Raw genomic sequence first — 23,677 nt, forward strand, 5'->3', positions numbered from 1 at the left:
CCTGCCAACCTTTGTATCGTCTGCAAACTTGGACATTAAGCCTGATATACCAGGCGTCTCCGTAGCCAGGTGGGAAGGAGCAGCAGCAGCGCGTAGCGCACGCTTCTTGATTAGACCGGGGTTCAAGCCCGTCACCACCAAATACGGAGAATGCGGAAAAGGTCAGAGAATGACCACCGCATATTCCCGGAGCAATATGGCCTTAGGTGCTAATGCTCCAAAAAAAAAAAACAAACAAACAAAAAGAAACAGCCTGATATACCCTCATCGATGCCATTGATAAGCACACAAAACAACAATGGGTCCAGCACCGAACCCTAGGGGACTCCACTAATAACATTAATCCATGGAGAGCAGTGTCCATTTATTACCTCTCTCAACCATCTCCTACTCAACCATCCCTTTATCCAAAGCAGAAACTTGCCCTTAATGCCATACCACTCCAATTTGTACAGCAGTCTTCCATGTGCAACAGTATCAAACACTATCCTGAAATCCAAGTATATGATATCAAAATTATTTTGCATCCAGTTCCTTTGTGACTTCATCATAGTATCCATTCAAATTGGTCAGACAAAAGTTTCCCCTAACAAACGCATGCTGTGTCTGCACTACTACTGCAGTCTTGTCTAGATGATGCTGTATCACTTCTTTAACCAGTGACTCCATTATTTTCCCTGGAACAGAAGTTAAAGTAGCAGGTGTATAATTATTTGTGTCACCCTTTGCAGCCACTTTGTGAATTGGGGATACATTTGAAAATCTCCAGTCCATGGGGACCTCCCCTGACTCTAAGGGTGCTCTCATAATTATGGCTAAGGGTTTGCTTACTTCCCTTGCTGCCTCCTTCAATATAACCAGATAGATTCCATCTGCTCCAGGTGCCTTTTTTATATTTAACTTAAACAATTTCTCCTTCACCTTGCTCCCAGTTATTACAAAATCATTTAGCTCCCTGTTAGAGTTTGATAAACTTCTGGCATTCCCCTCCCTGAATAACTCCATGTGTGAATGTAGATGCAAAATATTCATTCAATTTATGAGCTGGATCATCAGTAGTCATACCACTAGCATTAGCAAAGGCACATGATGCAAGAAAGCAAGCTTATATAGCCAAAAAGAAACAACCTTATTTCACCCATCCACTCGCTCCAAATGTTTGTCAAGTTCTGCCTTTAATCTATTTAAGCTATCAACTTCTACAACGACAGATGGAAGTTTGTTCCACCAATCAACCACCTGCTGGCTAAAGGCAAACTTCCGCATATCTATCCTACAACCGTCTTTCCTCAATTTGAATTATGCCTTCTCAGGGGATTATTCTGAGCAAGAGGAAGAATCCCATCCACATTAAGCATGCTCAAACCATTCAAGGCTTTATACACCTCAATCAGATCACCTCTCAGGTGCATAGTCTCCAGACACTAATTTGCCATCTATGTTAAGTGGAACAATCTGATTCATCCCCTTCCTTCTATAGTTCACATAAGTAAAGAATTCTTTGCTGTTTTTCTTTGCATCCTTTGCCAAATATTTTTCATAATCTGCCTTCGCCTGCCTAACCTCCTCTGTGACTTGATTACAGGCTAGCTTATAACTGCCATAGGATTCCGTGTCGACTATTAATTTATGTGCATCCCATGCATTTTTCTTCTCTGCCGCGAGTCTCATTAATTCATCTAACATCCATTTACACCTGAACCTTCAACAGTATTTCTTAGTTGGTATGAAAAGCCTAGTAGCCTCCAAGATTAATTCCCTGAAGGCTTCTCATTTAGAATTCACTGTCGGTGACATCATCAGTTGATCCCATTGTATAGAATTTAAAAACTGTCTGAGACCACTGTAATCACCTTTAAAAAAAAACAAAACCCTTCCCTTTACCCTTGATGGTAGTTACATCTTTAAGTAAATTCCACATCAGTACAACGTGATCTCTGTCACCTAGTGGTTCCTTTATATGCAAATTCGTAATGCATGAATAATCACTGCTGATAATCAGATCAAGAGTAATATTTCCCCTGATTGCCCCTTGAACATGTTGCTGTAGAAAACAATCCTCCCATAAATCGACAAAAGTCTTCTTAGCATGCGAGTGACCAACTCACAAGATCCAGTCAATATCTGCAAAGTTAAAATCCCCCAATACAAGACATTCTGATTTACTGGCCCACTCTATTTCTCTGCACAACTGTTCGTTCTAACCATCAGAGTCATTAGGCCTATAATGCCTTTGGTTTTTTTTCCTTTTTTTTTAGGCTGGGGCAGCATAAGCCGTAGGCTTCTTTGCACCATGTGGCCATTACGATTACTAACACTAACACATTCCTGCTTTCATTTTCCCTTTCCCAGTGTTTGTCACACCAAATCAACATTGCACTGTCCAGCCATGTCAACTGGATGCACTTCCTTAGATTTTGTTTTTCTTAAGTAACAGCATAACTTCTCCTCCCTTCCTACCCTGTCTATCTGTACACATTGTACTCTCCAAATTCCAATTCTGCACTGCTTATATCTGTGTGTCACCATGCCTCTGATATCCCAACAACATCTGCCTTTGATGTTCTGATCAGCACTTTAAATTCATCAAATTTATTTTCTATACTTCTAGCATTGGTGTACATGCACTTGTTCTTACTCTTAGTTACCCTAACACAGCCCCATGTATTTACTTGTTCCATGATGACTTCCAGCAGCTCTTTAAATCTGATGCTGCTGTTCATTACAGTAGAAGCTGTACAAGAATCACTTTCGCCTACTGTTAATCTTTTAGTTTGTGAATCACCCTAAGTTAGCAGTTTTCCAACCCACCTAACACTGCCTCGATAGCATATGCAAATATTCTTGCACCCTTTCTATTTAAGTGTATCCCGTTCTTGCAGAAGCAGTGTGTACTGTTAGCAAGCACAGACCACGCTGAAAAAAAATCTACCCCGTGAGCCTTGCACAATCTCTATACGGGCCGAATTGATTGACAAAGCTCTCATCTTATACTCCCTCCTATCATGTCTGGGCAGAATTGCAGATACTTTCAAATTTAACCCTAACTCATGACTTTTTTTCTCGCATTCACTTGTACTTGTTAAGGTAATCTGTAGATCTCTTGCTCTTAAGGTCATTAGTGGCAACATGTACAACGATATTACCTTTTGTACCCTTAAAAGATGATATCTGCTCTACAACGTCATCAACTTTTGCCCTTGGCAGACATACCCTGGTCCTGTTCCACCTTTCCTTTTTACACAAATTTGTGAGAAGCACATATTGAAGCTGACCGGGCTAGCCGGGTGGGTAAAGTGCCTGCCTAGCAACCCAAAGGTCGCGGGTTCGAATCCCGCCTCGGACTTGGATCAGAGTACTGAAAAAATCTTGGGAGGTGCATTATGGCCATAGAAGCCGATGCACCAGCAACTAACTAAAACAAACAAAACAAACAAACAGCACATATTGAACAGGCACAGTATGGCCCAAGAGGCCCTTGTGCCAAAAACCCAAATACAAAACAACAACTATCAAAATTAAATTGTGGATCTCAGCTATGTGCATCCACCAGAAATAACGTCATTCAGTGGCTTTACCCCTTCACCATCAGGCTATTCATATTTCTACTGGTTGCTTTCAGTACACATCTTCTGGCCAAAATCTATAATGAAGCTAATGGACCATCATTGTCCCTGTGATGCAAATAATTGGCTTTGCTGTCAAGCCTAAACCACTGCCAGCCCTTCTTATGGGGACACCCGTTTTTGAGCAACATTGAGAAAATCTATACAACCCTTGTCAGGCTGCCAATTTCCCTTTCAGTATTTGAGTTCCAAGGCTGTTCAGAAATTTGAACATCATAGTGGGCAGTTGCCCCATCACCTAGGCAATCCCTTCCACCTTGGTATGCTCATATTCCCTCCAGCAACTTCCTTCTTAAGAACTGGGGAAAGTATAGTACTCCATCTGCTGTCTACCTGCAGCTCTTCTCAGTACCACAATCTGAACATTCGGACTGACTTCTTCCCTGTCTTCACACATGGTTTGAAGCCAGAGGTATCTGTTAGATCTGCAGCTGTTTTCCCAGATGCTACAATATCCAAGCAGATCCCTGCCAAATGCTGCATATTCACTGCTGAGCTACACACAACCGAACTAGCTTTGGATCACATACAAACACACCACCACCAAAAATGCATTATATATACCAATTCTCTGTTCATTACTGGCCTTATCATCGATGAGGTTCAATCCTCATGTAGTCCTGTCCTTGGTAATGCAGAGGCTACATCTCCTTTCTGAAATTGATATTTTATTTTTGGATTCTTGGCCACATTGGGATCTTCGGAAATGATTTGGCAAATTCAGCAGCCAAATCTGTGCCCCTTTATAACTCTCATCCGTTTGTTCTCTATACAGCCTACAGGAAAGGAATGTGAAAGAAATTGGTTTCCTAATGGCAATGCTCTTGACATGAGCAGGCTGAAAATATGTTATATGAGATTAATGTTGACTGTCTAGTCTGGGCAGGGACTGTAGAGAGGAAGTTGTTCTAGCTTGGGCTCTATATAGGGTACAGTCACCTGACGCATGCTTTTCTGCTGATGGCAGTGACCCTCCTATGTGTGAGCCTTGTGACATCATTTAAACTGTGAAACATATCGTTATTTAGTGTTCTGGAGGATTTTTAAATGCATGCTATTTATGTTTTAGAACTTTTGAGCCTTTGACAGTGTTCACTTTTAGCCTTCTGACTTAGCATTATACACTTGATCAGATTTTACCTGTCAAAAACGATGTCTGCAATTTTTAAATATCTGAAAATTTCCAACCTTTATACATGTATATAAATGTTTTTTGTTATGCATCATGTATATATCAGTTTCTCTACTTGATTTTAGTTTTATATGAAATTTCTTGTTTATTAGCCATTTGCGCTTATTGGTATAGCAACATATTTATAACTCAATATATTTTCAGTATATTTAAATATTGGACTTGGTGCATCATGGGCTTAATTGGTCATGTGCCATAAAAATCCAATCAAATTAAAGCATCACACTGAGTGATGTATTCTGACTTTCTGCCAGTCTACACAGGTGGCTCAGAGTGAGAATCATACGTGGGATCAGCTGGTGTCCTCGTACTCAAAATATTATCCAACAAGATTTCACAAGAAACTAGCATATACATTGCAGAGTTGCATGCACTAAAAATATCCCCTGATCACATTAAAGATAGCTGTCATCAAAGATATGATATTTACTGATTTGTCAAGCATGTTACAGGCTTTATTATTGTTGATGTATAATTCTCGTACAGTCCTCTCCCAGATTCGGCAGATGTTTTTTTACTTTTGTTGAATCAGAATTTGACCTCTGCTTCTGCTGGATCCCAAGACACATTGGGATCAGGGGAAATGAATTAGCTGATATGGTTGCCAAAGCGGCCATTCCCCTGCATGACTATCTCCTGTCAGTCCCCTAATCAGACAGCAGGTAAATAATATGCACCAAATTATATTCCAAATGGCAAGATTCTTGGAATGGCCAGGCCATAAATAGCACTACTCTGCATTTTGAAAAAGATTCACTGATGTTATCTCAGAAGTGGCTGTTTCTGAATCATTTTCTAATGCTGATTTCAGAAATTACTTCTGTTTGCTTCTATATCAGGTTTATTCAAAAATTAGGAAAGAAAAGTTCATTTTTCACAAATTTTTATTAATTTTAGTAGTTTGTGCATGGAAATTATAAAAAATGCTACTTTTACCAAACCTTTCTGCACGTTCTGCAGTTAAACTCATCATCCCTTATTTCCAGATTACATCACGTTTTTATTAGGCCTATTATATCAGCATTGGTTGACCTAACTAGCATTTCAAATTCGCTCATTTTATTGACGACACTCCTGACATTACGGTAGAGGTGATTATGGCCGACTATGCTGAACTTGATTTGATAATTGATATTGATGACTATTTTCTTTTTATTTTAGATGTGCAAGCATACTACACCTATGTATCGTCCTCCTGAAATTTTGGATACTTATAATAATTATGTCATTAATGAGGCTGTAGATATATGGGTAAGTTTATGATTTGGAATTCATAGATATCACATTATTAATATTTTAAAGGAATAATTCAGCTTTCATTTTCTTCCCATGACCTTATTTTTTTTTCTTTTATTATTATTATTATTGTTTTGTTTTGTTTTATTTTTTACGTAAACCTAGTGATAATTATAATCAAGAATCATAATAGAAACAATCAGTTATTGCAGTTTCATAATTGACTGTATGCAAATTAGGTGATTATGAAATTGACAAGAAGGGAAAAAAGATTACAGTGGAGAGATTCGATTTACAGTTATTAAAATTTAAGATAAAGTACTGTTACTACTTGGCTAATAGTTCTGCTCAGTGATTATATATGTATATATATAGTTTTGAAATTAGTTTACAGGAGGGGAAGAAGAAAAAAAAGATTCAGATTCAAGGGATATATAAAAGTCACAATGAATGTGGAAAATTAGTTTAACAACAAAATTAAAAGTAAGAGAGAAAAGAAAATCAAGGGAAAAAATTATAAAATAATAAAATACCGAGGGAAAAGATAGTTGCGTAATGCACAACCTTGTTGTTTAGTTTTAATATCAGTGTTGTGCCTTACGCGACAGTATCTCTTTATCTCTTTCCTTAGTATTTTATAATTTTTTGTTCTCCACTATTCTCTTTTCTATTTCTTTGCTTTTATTACTCTTGTCGTTAATTTTATGCTTTCTTTGATGAATATTTTTACTTTGTGTGTATGTGTGTGTATATATATATATATAGTGGATATGGCCAAAGGTTACAGCTATAGGCTTCGGTCGGTAAGCATATATTCAACACGTGCCGATTCATTCGGTCTTTCGTATTTTTTTGCTTTACGGTGGTAAGCAGTTTTCTTATATATATATATATATATTTTTTTTTTAGCTTATACTAAAGGACTTTACCTTGATTGCCATAACCAGGATCCCTTACTATAAGGGATGGGAATTTACACTCCTGGTTATATCCAAAGTTAATTTATGATTTAACTTTTTCTATTCTTTTTAACTTTTGCTGTAAGATCCCTATTTTTCATACCTCATGAACTATTAGAGTAATTCGAGGGGGATTGAGGTACTATATCTATACTTTGACCTTTTCCGTTCACCTTGGTTAGCTTATGCTTCTACTGTTACTTGGCAATTGCTGATTCTACCGAGATTATATATTATATACCATATACGTAAAAGTCTAACTATAGATGGATCTCTTTCTATAATTTAAAATTTGGCTATCCGTCGGGCTAACAGTCATCTTGCCAGCTTATTACTAAATTGGGATATATCAACTTAAATATCTTGTTGTAATGGATGGTTACTTCCTTTGGATGGTTGTTATACATCTTTAATGTTATTTTATGCTACCTGGTTATCTTATACTACCTGACTATCATTTGGACACAGTTATGCTGGATGATAACTACAGAAACGGATAGCTCGTTAATTATGGTTGATACATTGAAAGGGTTAGCCCTCGAAAAAGTCCCTTTCAATGTATCTAATTGCCTATAATTAACATTTTAATTTTTCTTTTAATGTTATTGATATGTAAGGTTTTCCTTACTTTATTTGGCATATATATATTTTTTCCGGTTTGCGTTGGGCTCTTGCATAAGGCGTTGGGTTTCTTGAGAAGCTATAATTTACTAGCTTTCATATTATATATTATAGCCGGCTTAACTTTGTCTATTATTGCACTATTATAACTTACCACTACAACTAATATCTTAAATAATATACAGACGGATGTAATGTTTAATCTTGTAAGATGGCCTTAATCGTATCTGTGACGATTAATATATATATATTAAATTTGATATATTTATTATAATTGAGCTATTAATTAACTATTCATTTATGTATTTTACATACTTGGGATATATATATATATATATATATTATGTGAGGTAAAAGTTAGGTAAAAGTAATAAAAATAAATAAATATGGCTATGTAGCTATCATTAGAGGCAGCAAATGCACATCCTCCACATGATGCCTAATTATATCTGATAATTAAAATAAATATGATATTTAAATAAAATCATCAGCCAGTAGTACGGCAATAATGCAGAGCGAAATGAAACGCAAAATAATATAAATAAACAAACAGGGAAGGGAAAGCAGAGATAATAGGACAAAAAGGTAGTCGATAATCCCCTATATAATTTAGTCAATTAAGTCATTAAACCCAATTAATAAAAAACGATATAAATTTAACTAATGCCAATTATAAATAATTTAGCGGTACCGCCCTTGAAGGTACCAGTTCCAAAAGACGTGAAATATCACCAAAAAAAGGGTTAAAGAAACTACCAAAACTAAAATATCAAAATAATAGACTGACCATCATGCCCCATATCGACAGAGGACCACGAGGCCAATAATGGTCATGGAATCGCTGCATTTCAATCGTCGTACAAATCATCGCAAAGGCAGAAATATCGAAGAACCAAACCACCCCTCCATTCTCCGATAGATCAACCAATGCAGAGGATTTGCATGGCGGTGGTCCTTATGCAGCGAAAAATCTATAGAACAGACAGCACTCTTGATCAGAGCCACACCACTGACATAATGCAAGCTTAACCAGCTTATATAATAGAAAGGAAAAGAATAGATCTGTCGATATGGGGCATGATGGTCAGTCTATTATTTTGATATTTTAGTTTTGGTAGTTTCTTTAACCCTTTTTTTGGTGATATTTCACGTCTTTTGGAACTGGTACCTTCAAGGGCGGTACCGCTAAATTATTTATAATTGGCATTAGTTAAATTTATATCGTTTTTTATTAATTGGGTTTAATGACTTAATTGACTAAATTATATAGGGGATTATCGACTACCTTTTTGTCCTATTATCTCTGCTTTCCCTTCCCTGTTTGTTTATTTATATTATTTTGCGTTTCATTTCGCTCTGCATTATTGCCGTACTACTGGCTGATGATTTTATTTAAATATCATATTTATTTTAATTATCAGATATATATATATATATATATATATATATATTAATTGTGCTAGTGCCACTCTGAATGCTTAATACACTCTTATTCTATTAATTTGGCCTTAAGGCTCTGTGAGATAGCTGTTATTATATATTAATGTAATTACATTAATGTAAATTACGTACATAGAAGAATTAATATACACATAGTACTAACTAGACCTCGTGGGTAGCACAGTTGGTAGGATTGCCGTCCTCCCATGCCAAGTGGAAAAGACCTGAGTTCGAGTCCTGTCGATGATGTGAGGAATTTTTATGGGCCTTTTTCACAATGTGGTGAGGGCGTAAACTCAGGTTTTTCGTCCAGCAAACAGAAAATCAACCTCACAGCACATGCAATTTACAGACAATATACTCAGAACAATATGGCCTTAGTTACTGATGCTCCTAAAACCCTATAACAGTGAGTACTGACTAAACATAACACTTTTTAATATGATTTGGTTTACCAATGATTTTATTCCAAATGTCAAGAAGTATCATGAATGAGAAGGCAAAATGGGCAAGGTCTTGCTTATCTTAGACAACGTGCTATCTCATCCTTGAGTGAAAACATTAAATAGAATGGACAACGGATTTGAGGTCATGTTTCTTCTATCAAACATTACCACACTCCTCCAACCGATGGACCAGGGAGTCAAAGTTGAAAGGAATCTTCAAAAAACAAGTCTTGTATCATTTACTTTTAACAGAAAATAATGGAGAAAGCATCATCACTTTTTTGAAAAAGCTCGTCTCGAGGACAGCTACTACATGTTAGCTAATGCATGGGAATCACTCACTGCACAGAATTTCCTGGCACAGAAGTTGAACTAACAGGTCTATAATTACTTGTTTCCCTTTGATCCTCCTTTGTGAATTGGGGTCACATTTGCACATCTCCAGTCCATGGGTACCTCCCCTTAGTCCAAAGAATCTTGCATAATTATGGCTAAGGGTTTGCTTACTTCCTTTGCTGCTTCCTTTAATATAACTGGATAGATCCCATCCACCCCTGGGTGCCTTTTTTATGTTTATCTTCAAAATTTCTCCTCCACTTTCCTCTCAGTTATTACAAAATCATCTAGCTTACTGCCAGAGTTAATTCACCTCTGGCATTCCCCCACCTGAATAACTCCATATGTTAATGTAGATGCAGAATACTCATTTAGTTTATTAGTCACCTGAGCAGGATCATCAACAGTTGAACCGTCAATATTCAGTGGACCAATTTGATTCATCCCTTTCCTTCTAGAGTTTACATAGGTTTGCAGAATAGAAATGTGGAAATTAGCCAGCAGGTGGACAAATTTCCATCTGTAGTTGTAGAAGTTGACAGCTTAAATAAATTCAAGATAGAAATAGACAAATGTTTGGAGTGAATGGATGGGTGAAATGGGAAGTTTTTTTTTTTTTTTTTGACTGATGCTGGATAAGCATGCTTTTTGCATCATATGCCTCTGCTAATGCTTATCTGAGACTTACCAGAATTCCATAGTTCTTGAATTGGTTATCTTGGAAGATAATAATTTTCTATCTAGTGTTGGACTGGTTGACAGTTCCTTCAAAGTGAAGATATTTTTCAGTTGGAGTGGCCAGGTAGAGCTCGTAACTTGAATTCAGTTTAATATACTTGCAATGTTTTATATGCAGATGAATCAGTGCATCATAACTTTACAGAACTCCTTTCATGTATTAAGATTTACTCTTGTGTGAAGTGGAATTTATTTCCAGAAGACGTTACAGTTTTGCAAACAGTATGAAAGCTGAAATACTGTAAGATCAGATTTTATTGACAGCATGGTCAGTCTCAGAAGTGATCAAGCTGCTTATTAAATGCCTGAAATATGCAGGACCAGTACCTTGGTTTTAGATAGTCATACTCAGGTGATTATGAAATATCATAATACACCACCTGAAAGAAAATATGGACTTCCTCAACCAAGGAAATACCTTTTTGTACATATATTTTACCTTTTTGTCCCGCACTTTTTCTCAAATATTATCTTGCTTAGTTTTGGATACTATGGTATTCCACAATCGTCAAGTATGTAATTAAAGAATTCTGTAAATACTGATTATTCAGGTTAAGCACACATGTGGCTCCATATAACCCTGGACACATGTAACCATGTAACCCTGGACCTTAACCTTTGAATGTAATAAAGAACTCCCTAGCTTACTGCTGTCCAGAGGGTGGCTCTAGACCAGAGCAATAGAGTATTAATAATAATTATGATAGTAGAGGCATAATTCTTTTGAACTCACTATAATTGAGTTTATAATACTTTTTTACAGAAGATTAGTAGGAGTATTATTATGAAATTTGTTTGGGGAAGAATATTTATTTTTTAGAAGAATATTATATTATTTTTCTGAGATTATATGGTAAGTGAACTTTAGGAAACCAGTGTGTTTGAAGGCATTACAGCTGAACAATTAGAATGATAAACAGACTAAATATTTGCATTAATCATTCATTTTCTTTTTTATAATTATACTTATAAATGTCTTCTATAATTTTTGCTGCAAATTTTAAATAGTGTTAATAATCAGTCATAGAATAATTATTATAATAAGAATGAATTATGTATTATTAATGGGGCAGTGAATATTTTGTGGGATGAGAAAAATTCATGGCTTCCATGAATTATGGCACTTTCTTCAAGTGCCAATTTCTAAATTGGCAGTTTTTCTAAATTTCCGTGATTTTTTTTCTTTTACCTAAACTTTTAGAACGTTACTTTCTGTTTTTAAACAAGTGGATCACAGAATCCAGTGCACTTCTACATAAGAGTGAATCATTACTTTAAATATGTTTTTGTTAAACATGTGCAGTAAATGCATTATGATTGTTTTGTCAGCAATTGAGATCCACCAGAATTACTAGGGAGATTGGCTGCAAAAATAAAAAATAAAGTTGAGCTATATTGAACATTGAGCTATATATGAAACAGTTACATTTTTTCTGTTAATGTAGGAACCCTGCTTCAGATAAAAATGTGCACAATATTTTAATGAGGAATAAAGATTTTACTAGCCTGGAACACTTTTTTTTTTTTTTAAGCTTATGAGAATTTTCCATTCTGATCAAACAAGGGTTTAGAAATTTCTGCAAGTAACATAGATGATATTGTGTTTGACAGTATATCAATGTTTGAAGGCAATAACTTAAGATTGTGAATATCAGTACTGTGTATGAACTATGGTAGAATGGAATACCACCGGCAACTTAATTCTCTTTTGTGATTTCCAAGAAAACAATTTTGCAGCCTGCCACATGTAATGTTCAGATGTTTTTCAGTTCCAGTGAACAGCATTAATATAGAATGGCCTTTTTCAAAATACACGTTCTGTGAGATTATTGCTGAAGTATAAAGAAAGAGAATTTATTTATGTATGATATGCTCTATTAGAATTTGTCTTTACCATTTTATATGTATAAGCGATGAATTGAACCTTAATAAAGCAAATCAGTTCACTTGTGTGTGTGTGTGTGTGTGTGTGTGTGTGTGTGTGTGTGTGTGTGTGTGTGTGTGTGTGTGTGTGTGTGTGTGTGTGTGTGTTTATTATTTCTTCTGAGGCAGTTAAATGTATTATTTCTGCTTTGTTGGTATAAATTCAAATATTCTTCTTTGCCATCCCAAATAGGACACAGCTAAAACAATTTGTTTAAAGAACAATAAGCATGCATGAAAATTTTATTGTTTCATAACCTAAAGATGTACAAACATTGTAATTTTACCCAGTGATATTCCCTGTGAAATTCCCATGAGTTTTACTTTTTTTTTTTCCCACAAAAAATTCACAGCATCGATTATTAGTGATGTTTAATCATAGCAAATATTTTAATGTCAATTTAGGACTTGGGCTGCATTTTATTTCTTCTTTGTTTCCGAGAACATCCATTTGAAGACTCTGCTAAATTAAGAATTTTGAATGCCAAATATAACATTCCTCCAAATGATACCGAGTATGATATCTTTCATGATTTGATACGTGAGTATATTTTAACATAATATTAAATTAGAAGTTTTACTGGGGTAAATGTACTGATTCTGTAGGGGGGTTTTTTAATATTTTTTTTTATTTGAAACTTTTTGTGTTCTGGATATTTTTAATAAGGAAATATATAATATTTTATAAAAATTTTCAGCATTATAATTAGCATTAGCATTAGTAGAGGCATGTGCTGCAAGAAAGCAAGCTTATGCGGCATCAGCCCAAAAAAAAAAAAATAAATAAAAACCCTCCCATTTCATCCCTCTTCGTTCCAAATGCCTGTCCAACTCAGCCTTAAACTTATTTAGGCTATCAACTTCCACAACAAAAGATGGAAGTCTGTTCCACCAATCGACCACCTGCTGGCTAAAGGCAAACTTCCACACATCTATTCTACAACTATCTTTCTTCAGTTGGAATCTGTGCCCACTCAGGTTCTTAATCTAAGCAAGAGGAACAATCCCATTAGCATTCAGCTTGCTCAACCCATTCAAGGCCTTATACACCTCAATCAGATCACCTCGCAGGTACCGACTCTCCAGATGCTGCAATTTGCAGAACGTAAGCCTTCCTTGGTAAGAGCACCCCTCACAAATCTTGTTGCTCTCTTTTGTACTCATTCTAGCAACTCAGCATCCTTCCTAAAATGAGGCCTCCAGACTTGTACACAGTACTCTAGGTGTGGCTTGACCATTGCCTTGTACAATGGGATAATCACCTCCCTGTATCTGCTAGCAAAATTCCTATGTATACTGTATTTCCTAATGTATAAGATGCACCTTAATTTTGGGGCCTGAAATTTGAAAAAAAATGTATTATATAAAGTTATTGAATTCAAGTTTTCGTCATAAAATTCATACAACTCCTCATCACTGTCAAAACTCCCATCCATTAGCTTGTCCTCATCTGTGTCTGATGATGAATCAGTCTTCATATATTGCCTCATCCTCAGTTCCATCTATGGCATTTGAAATGCCACACTTCTTAAATGACTTGACAACAATCTCAATCTTGATATTATCCCAGGATCTTTTCACCCACAAACTTCTCTTATAGTTGGCTTCTTCACTCTTCCTGCTGGTGTCAAATTGTCCCCAGAAGACTTCATCCATTGGTTCCATTCGTCTCTCATGGCAGCTCTGAAGGGTTTGTTAATGCTGACATCAAGTGGTTGGAGCTGGGATGTCAAGCCTCCAGGTATAACGGCAAGTTTTGTTTTTTGCTCTGCAGCAATCTTCTTTGTGTTTTTTGTTATGTGTGTCCTGAACTGATCAAGCACCAATAGGGCAGGTTTGCATAAGAGCCCACCTGGTCTCCTGCTCCAAACTTTCTCAAACCAGATCTTCATCCCATCCTGATCCACCAACCCTTGTCATGAACGTGGACAATCACTCCTCGAGGAATGTTTTCTTTTGGCATTGTTTTGCGTTTGAAAATCAGCATAGGAGGCAGCTTGGTTCCGTCGGCACAACAAGCTAGAACAACTGTATAATGGCTCTTTTTATGTCCACTTGCCTTCACAGTTACAGTTTTCACCCCTTCTTATCAACAGTTCTGTTACTTGGGACATCAAATTGAAGGGGAACTTCGTCCATATTTGCAATCTGTCCCAACTCAAACTGATGTGTCTTCCGACATTGCATGACAAAATGATGAAATTCAAGGACCTTCTGCTCATAGCTTTCAAGCATCTTTTGGGCAAGTCTGGTGCGTGTACGCATGCTTAGTCCATTCCGTTTCATGAACCTGAAGCACCAATTGTGTCCTCCTCCTTTGAAATCAGTAACTTCTTTTTCGTCAGCAATCCTTCTTGCCTCATGCAGAACCTACTTTGTGGACACAGGAATTCCAATTGCCCTTTGCTCTTCAATTCCCTCTCTAAATCAGGCCATTTTGCTACTTGCCTCTCATGGCCTTCTTCTGCCGTGGCGTTTTCAGTAGGGTTTTTATTTCCTGTAGCCAGTCTCGGATTGTTTTCTCAGTTGGAGGAGGACCAAACTTATGTTCAGCAGCACGATTTCCATTCACTTTTGGAAACTGGATCACTTTTAACTTGAATTCAGCACTGTACGAAAATCTTTTCTGAGCCATTTCTAGGCAGAACGTGGCAAAACGTAACCTAATATACCGGTAACAAGTGCGAAACAATGAACGCAAAGACAACCAGTGCGAAAAAGCGGAAAATGCAAGTAAAAAAATCTACAACCAGTGTATAAGACGCACCGAGTTTTTAGACCCCAAATTTTTCGAAAAAGGGTGCGTCTTATACTTGGGGAAATACGGTAATTGACAGGACTCCATGACCTGCCCTGGCAGCCTGTCTATAATGTTCAGCAAACTTCATATTTGACTGCACAATAACCCCCAGGTCTTTTTCACTTCCCACTTCCCTGAATGTAGTGCCGCACAGTTGGTATGTTTCTCTTGGATTATTGCTACCCATATGCAGTACTTTGCATTTGTTAATGTTAAACTTCAGTTGCCACCTCTCAACCCATTTGCCCAACTTATCTAGATCCAGTTGGAGTAGCATACTGTCTCTACTGTCGTTAACGACCCTGCCAACCTTTGTATCGTCTACAAACTTGGACATTATGATGATATACCTTCATCAATAACATTGATGAATACACAAAACAACAATGGACCCAGTGCCGAACCCTGGGGGACTTCACTAATAACACTTGTCCACGAAGAGCAGTGTCCATTGATTACCACTCTGTCGTTTCCCACTCAACCATTCCTTTATCCATTGTAGCAACTTACCCTTAATGCCATACTTCTCCAATTTGTACAGTAGTCTTCCATGTGCAGCAGTATCAAAAGCTTTCCCAAAATCCAAGTATATGATATCAAAATTATTTTTTACCTTCAGTTCCTTTGTGACCACATCATAGTATCCAATCAAATTGGTCAGACAAGACAACAATGGACCCAGCTGATAACACTGCTGTTAACAAACTTTAACAAACCTATGCTGTGTCTTAACTAATACTGCAGTTTTGTCTAGATGATCCTGCAATGCTTCTTTAACCAGTGACTCCATTATTTTCCCTGGAACAGAAGTTGAACTAACAGGTCTATAGTTACTTGTGTCACCTTTTGAACCACATTTGTGAATTGGTGATACATTTGCACACCTCCAGTCCATGGAAACCGCCGCTGAGTCCAAGGGAGCTCTCATAATTATGTCTAAAGATTTACTTACTTCCTTTGCTTCCTCTTTTAATATAACTGGATAGATCCCACCTCAGGCCTTCTTTATGATTAACTTCAGCAATTTCTCCTCTACTTTGCTCTCAGTTATTACAACATCACTTAGCTCCCTGTTAGAGTTTGATAAACTTCTGGCATTCCCCTCATTGAATCACTCCTCATGTGTGAATATAGATGAATATGCTCATTCAGTTTATCAGCTACCTGAGCATGATCATCAATAGTCAACCCATCCATGTTAAGTGGCCGTATCTGATTCATCTCTTTCCATCTAGAGTTTACATAAAGAACTTTTTGCTGTTTTTCTTTACATCATTTGCCAAAGATTTCTCGTAATCTGCCTTTGCCTACATAAACTCTTTTGTGATTTGATTGCAGACAAGCTTATATCTGTCATAGACTTCTGTTGAGACAGAAATGTATGGGATGCATATAAATTATCAGGTGAGCCTGATAATTTATATGCATCCCATACATTTTTCTTCTCTGCCACGAGCCTCATTAATTCAAAATCTGACATCCATTTAGGCCTGAACCTTGAACAGTATTTCTTAGTTGGAATGAAAAGCCTAGTAGCCTCCAAGATTAAATCCCTGAAGGCTTCTCATTTAGAATTCAACGTTGGTAACATCATCAGTTGATCCCGCTGTACAGAATTTAAAAACTGTCTGAGATCCCTGTAATCACCTTTATGAAAGCAAAAGCCCTTCCTTTTAGCCTTGATGGTAGTTACATCTTTAAGTAATTCCCATATCAGTACAATGTGATCACTGTCACCAAGTGGTTCCTTTATCTGCAAATTCTTAATGAATGAATAATCACTGCTAATTGTCAGATCAAGAGTATTACTCCCTGTGGTTGTATCTCGAACATGCTACTGTAGAAAACAGTCATCCAATAAATCCAAAAAATTCTTGCTAGTGTGGAAGTATTCAACCCACAAGTTCCAGTCAATATCTGGAATGTTTAAATCCCCCATTATAAGACATTTTCCAAGTGATTTTCCTAAAGAGTAGCTGATAATTATAGTATTATTCTTCATCTTTTCCAGAATTATTTAATTTTGCTCTTCTAAAGTAAAGAAGGAAGCATACCTAACAGAAAGCAAAGACACACTTCTTCTCATACATAGGACTAATTTACTAACACACTAACAAATAACCTTACTTTATCGGGTCACTAATGGCACCGCTCTTGCTTCCATGTGGCGGGGCTGGTAACCTGGGAGAAGAAAGCAACTCTCCCCGGGCTAAAAGGAGCAGAAATGGACAAAAGTGAACAGTCCACTTATGGATCTTTTGATCCAGATCTAGGTAAACATGATCTAGATCATGATGACATAACTTTCCATGCTAAGAGACAAAAAAAAAGAAGGAACGGATAATACCGTACCTCTCTTTTTAATACTACACTCCTCCACAGACCAACCATTGAGTAAGTTTTCCCCATTTTTAATACAAAAATGTCTTAGCATTAGCATTAGTAGAGGCATTTGATGCAAGAAAGCAAGCTTATGCAGCATCAGCCAAAAAAAAAAAAAATAAATAAATAATAAAGTAAAATAAATAAATAAAAAATAACCACTTCCACTTCACCCCTCTGTTCGTTCGAAATACCTGTCCAGCTGAGCCTTAAACTTATTTAGGCTATCAACTTCCACGACAAGGGATGGAAGTCTGTTCCACCTACCAACCACCCGCTGCTAAAGGCAAATTTCCGCACATCTATCCTACATCTGTCTTTCCTCAATTTGAATTTATGCCCTCTCAGGTGATTATTCTGAGCAAGAGGAAGAATCCCATCAGCATTCAGCATGCTCAAACCATTCAAGGCTTTGTACACCTCTATAAGATCACCTCGCTGGTGCCTAGTCTCCAGACACTGTAATTTGCAAAACTTAAGCCTTTCTTCGTAAGAGCACCCCTTTGTTCCATTCACTAATCTTGTTGCCCTTCTCTGTACTCGTTCCAGCATCTCTACATCCTTCTTGAAATGAGGCCTCCAGGCCTGTATACAGTACTCTAGGTGTGGCCTGACCATTGCCTTATACAAGGGAATAATCACCTCCTTATCCCTGCTAGAAAAACTCCTATATATCATTGACAATACACCATGAGCTACTCTTGCAGCCCGTCTGCACTGCTCAGAGAACTTCATATCTGCCTGCACAACCACCCCCAGGTCCCTTTCATTCTCTACCATTGTCAGTGTAGTACCACAGAGTTGATACGTTGCTCTGGGGTTGCTGTTTCCCATATGTAGTACTTTACATTTGTCAATGTTAAACTTCATTTGCCACCTCTTGAAAATGTGGCTGGTCCTCCAAAAATGGTTAGGCGATTAAGATCCGGAGATTTATTAGGTGAAATCACTGAATGTAGACATGGTGAGAGATTATTAAAAATATGTACCTTTGGTGGAATTTCCACAAAGATTTCCCCACATGCCACCTTAAATTCCTCTAAAGAGGTAATATCAGAATGGAGTCTGTTAAATGTATCGGAGGATGAACTTGTCCACGAATATGAAATCAAAATGTAGTACATGTCAAAAGAATTGTCATCAAAAAAAGATGTAGAGCCTGTCCCTACTTGAACAGTGATACTCATATTTAAAACACCAAATCTACCTACCACCATAAAAGCTGATTACCTTAGATGTCCTTATGATTACCTTATATTCTGAACCCAGTCCGGTGCTTTAATTGCCAAAAATTTGGTCATTCACAAACTGTGTGCAGAAGTGTAGCCACCTGTGCTTCTTTCGGTTCTAAAGAACAATCGGACACAAACTGTAACAGTGAAATGCAAAGTTGTCCCAACTGTCATGCAAATATTTTGCTTTTTCAATGGAATGCCTCCAATGGAAATGAGAAAAAAATATTCAAAAATATAAAATAGGACAAAGTGTCATACCAAGAAGCAAAGAAACATTTTGCAGTACCTACTAAGTAGTAGTAGTAGTGGTGGCATGTGATGCAAGAAAGCAAGTGTATGAGCTTATGCAGCATCAGCCAAAAAAAAAAAAAAAAAAAATCACACCATTCCCTCCAAATGCCTGTCCAGTTGCTCCTTAAATTTATTTAACCTATCAACTTCCACAACGACAGATGGAAAGTCATCTACATATGCTTCAGTTACACAACAGCTACACTCAGTAGCAACTCGGACTGACTGCTCAGTCCCTCCAAATATATCGATATCTAATTGGGCTAAATCACTCCTTTCCTCATCAAAGGAACAATCTGCTTCCAAATATGCTACTCAAGAAACTAATACGCCTGTAACAATACCTTCAGATATGAAACCCAATGAGCAACCCACAGAACGAACCAAGAGTCCTGAAAGAAGCAACATGTATAAATTAACATCTGATACCATGGACATCGATGAAAAGGTAAATGAAGATGACGTTCTTGCAGTTCTTGAGATTCATTCAGACGGAGACATTGACACGGGAAAGTCAATCTTCCCAAAGAAAGAAAAAGCAAAAGTAGACAGGTGCAAACAAAAATATCTTCCAGAAAGAACCAACACATTAGTTAAAACCAAACAATGCACACAGTGATTCAATTGAATTGTCGTGGACTTGGTGATAATTTAGATGACATATACCAGGGGTGGCCAACGAGTCGATTGCAATCTACCAGTCGATCGCGGCTTTAATTTCGTTCAATCACGAAGAATTTTAAATATACATCATCCCTCGATTTTCTTGGTCAGGTGTACTACCAAAATTTTATATTGCGCAGTGGGTTTTGCTACCTGCATGTTATTTTTTTTTCATTTTTTTATAAAGCGTCAAAAATAAGAATGAAGAGCAGATTTTGAAAATTAATTTTTGTTTGTTTTTTTTGCATGATTGAAGATTTCATTGAAGGTGTTATGGAGAAACACATTTCACCATAATAAAGTAAAATCCCACAGAATTCCAGCTGTTGGTATTATTACAAATGCAATAAGATTGAGTTTACTTCCCCTTTATAATTAGATTGCACTAACAGAAAAGCCCAATTAACCGGAAATTGCAAATTGTTTTTATTGTTTTATGGTTGTGACCTCTAGAAATAGCTTTAGAGAAATATCAAAATATCAGAAAGGCATTCAAAACTGATTCTTATAAGGATATAACCAAACAGAGCAATAAACGGTGTTGTGTTTGTCCAGTTATTTTGGAAACAACTTCCTCATTTGGGAATCCTCTTCATCGATTATCCTACGTTAGCTGTTACGACAGAATACTTTTCTGGTTCGCATAACTTAGTGTTTTAATCGGTAAGCATTGCTTTTGCTGATTTAATAACTGGACATTACTTATATGTTAATTTAATAACTTTTGATTTAAAATAAATACTACGAAAAAGAGTAAACGTATCATTTTCATCAAGAGTGGGAACTGGAATACTTTTTTGTCATGGTGAAAGAAAAATGTTGCTGTTTGATTTGCAATGCTTCCATGGCTATAACCAAAAGAAGAAATTTAGAAAGGCACTTCAACGCACTCCATGGTAAATACCAATCGGATTTTCCCCGAATAGTGACCTTAGAAAAAATAAATTAGAACTTAAATCCAGGTTATTCGCGTAACAAAATTACTTCATTACACCTAATTTACAATCTAAAGCAGTAACTGTAGCATCATTTAAAGTGAGTCATCTTCTTGCAGAAAAATGCAAATCATTTTCTTATGGTCAATTCATCAAAGATGCATTTTTAGAAATAACAGATTCTCTTTTTGAAAATTTTAAGAACAAAAATGAAATTAAAAGTGCCCTTTAAGATCTGCAATTATCTCGAAATACTGTGATGCGATGCATCGAAAAAATGAGTAAAAATGTGAGTGAACAGTTGTGTGCTGATATTGCTAATTGTGTTTCCTTTTCTTTACAACTGGATGAATCTACAAATGTCAGTGATACAGCTCAGTTGCTCATTTTTATTCGTATAGTTTTCGATGATTCTATCACTAGAGAAGAACGGCTGGATATGGTTTTGTTAAAAGAAAGAACTAGAGGTCTTTGATATCTTTAACTCATTTAAACATTTTTTGAAAAAATTAAATTACCACTATTTAAGCTCGTATCAGTAACAATAGATGGAGCTAAAGCAATCACAGGGCATCTTAACAGATCATTGCATTGTGCCAAAAGGATGATGAATTCCCAGATTTTTTGTTACCACTTTATCATCCACCAAGTGTTAGCCAGCAAAAGATTAAATACTAAAAGTGTTATGGACATTGCTTTCAAAATTGTGAATTCCATCAGAGGACAATTTCTTCAAAGGAGACTTTTCAAAATGCAACTCGATGAAAATAAACCAGATCTGATATTACACACAGATGTGAGGTGGCTGAGTCGGAGTAAGTTTCTACAGAGATTTTGAAATTTGCTGAATGAAATTAAAATATTTGTTGATCAAAGGTGAGATGATTATCAGCAGCTGCAAGATTACGGAGTGGTTGTGTGATTTGGCTTTTTTGGCAGATTTTACCAGTAAATTAAGTGATCTGAATTTGGAATTACAAGGAAAAAATAAAAATGTGGGTGACATGATTAGTAGTATTTCTGCATATAAATATCAATTTTTGGCAATGGCTAAGGATCTCAAAGAAAAAAAAATTCGACCATTTTGCAAATATGCAAGATCATTTGCAAAAATATCCTGTTTTTGAATTTAATAGTGACAAATATGTTTCTGAAATTGAGAATGTTGTGGACGATTTTGAAACCAGATTCAGTGATTTTAAAACAATTAAAGACATTGTTCAATATATTTCTTATTCATTTAATGTCGACTTAGATATGAAACAAATTGCAGAAAAAATCGCTGCGATTTTTCACATGGCAAAAATATTACTTGAAAATGAAATTATTACATTGCGAAATGATACCTTCCTAAAAGCGAGGTCATCAGAAAAAGAGTTTTGGAAATATGTTTGCCGAGAAAAGTACCCAAATGTAAAAAAATGCAGTGAACTTTAAATTCCTGTTTTGGTTCCACACATCTATGTGAATCGGTCTTTTCGTATTTGAAATAAACAACGACGAAGAATCGCTGTACTCTTACGGATTTGCATACAGAAGATTCTTTATGGTTCTCCTTATCACAGTATATCCTCGATTTTGAAAGCTTGGCAGATGACATTGAAGACACACTTTGCATAAATTAAAATTTTAAATACGTATTAATTTAAAATAAGAATTCTGAATTGTATTGAATTTTAAAATTTATAAACAACACTTTTCAATGTGTTGATTAACTTTTTTAACCTTGTGCAATGAAATTTTTGAGATGGTAGATGGCACAATTTGAAGGAAAAAAGTAGATCGCATCACAAATTAAGTTGGCCACCCCTGATGCATACGATCTCATAAGTGAATATAAGCCTGATGCAACATGCATACAAGAAACAAATCTGATGAATGCAATTTCTATAACAATAAAACACATCACCATGTATAGAAAAGATAGAAACTGCTCTAATTCAACTCATGGAGGAGTAGCACTCTTAGTAAACTCATTAATTCCGTCTACACCTGTTCCCCTAGAAACACCATCGGAGGCAATTGCCGCAGGGCCCCGGGTGCCAAGCGAATTCGAGGTCAAGCGATTTTTTCTGCGAAAACAGAGTGCTCATCAAAAGCGATTAAAGTTTTTTCTAATTTCCTACGTTTCTATTAGCTTTATTTCTATATTGTTCTACACTTAAAAGCCACAAGTTAGAACAGAGAAAGGAAACTCACCTTTCTTTATTTATCCATATATTTCTATTTCCACTAACGAACTAACACTTTAACCGCTTGGCCTCCTAGCGGCACTGCTCCTGCCTCCCCGTGGCGGGGCCGGAAATCTTGGCAAGCAAGTCCACTTGCCAAGAGCTAAAAGGAGCAAACATGGCAAACACAGACCATCAGCAGGATATTGAGAACGAAAATCCAAAGAGACAAAAGACTGATCGGATGGAGCAACCTTGCCCATCGTTCTTAATTATCCACTCTCTTACTAGTCAGCCCATTAATAAATTGTCTCCGTTTGTCATACAAAAACATCTGGAGGGTATTGCAGGATCTCCCAAGATGGTGAAGAGACTGCAATCAGGAGACTTACTAGTAGAAACCACCAACCACAGACATTCTGAGAAGCTGTTACAACTGACAAGTTTTGCTGGAATTCCAGTTAAAATATCCCCGCACACAACCTTAAATTCATCTAAGGGTGTGATATCCAGTTGGGACTTATTAAACGTTACTGAGGAAGAAATAACCCAAGAGCTGCAGGGACAACACGTAATTGAAGCAAGACGAATAATGATCAAAAAAGATAATGTACTTACACCTACAAGAAACATTATTCTCACCTTCAATACACCCAACTTACCCTCCTCTGTAAAAGCAGGTT

General features: G+C 36.5%; 1 protein-coding gene across 2 annotated transcripts in view; it reads left to right on the forward strand.

Annotated features, from left to right (window-relative positions):
* The window catches only part of aux (cyclin-G-associated kinase), a 703,221-nt gene that overhangs the window by 298,743 nt on the left and 380,801 nt on the right, over positions 1–23,677 (forward strand). For both annotated transcript variants that reach the window (XM_090387776.1, XM_090387775.1), the window contains exons 7-8: positions 5,980–6,069; positions 12,923–13,058. In XM_090387776.1, coding sequence (XP_090243902.1) covers positions 5,980–6,069; positions 12,923–13,058 — 226 coding nt within the window. The remainder of the gene's footprint in view (positions 1–5,979; positions 6,070–12,922; positions 13,059–23,677) is intronic.

The sequence above is a fragment of the Mastigoproctus giganteus genome, chromosome 13 (assembly GCF_048544385.1).
Source record: "Mastigoproctus giganteus isolate SK-2022 chromosome 13, ASM4854438v1, whole genome shotgun sequence".
NCBI lineage: Eukaryota > Metazoa > Arthropoda > Arachnida > Uropygi > Thelyphonidae > Mastigoproctus > Mastigoproctus giganteus.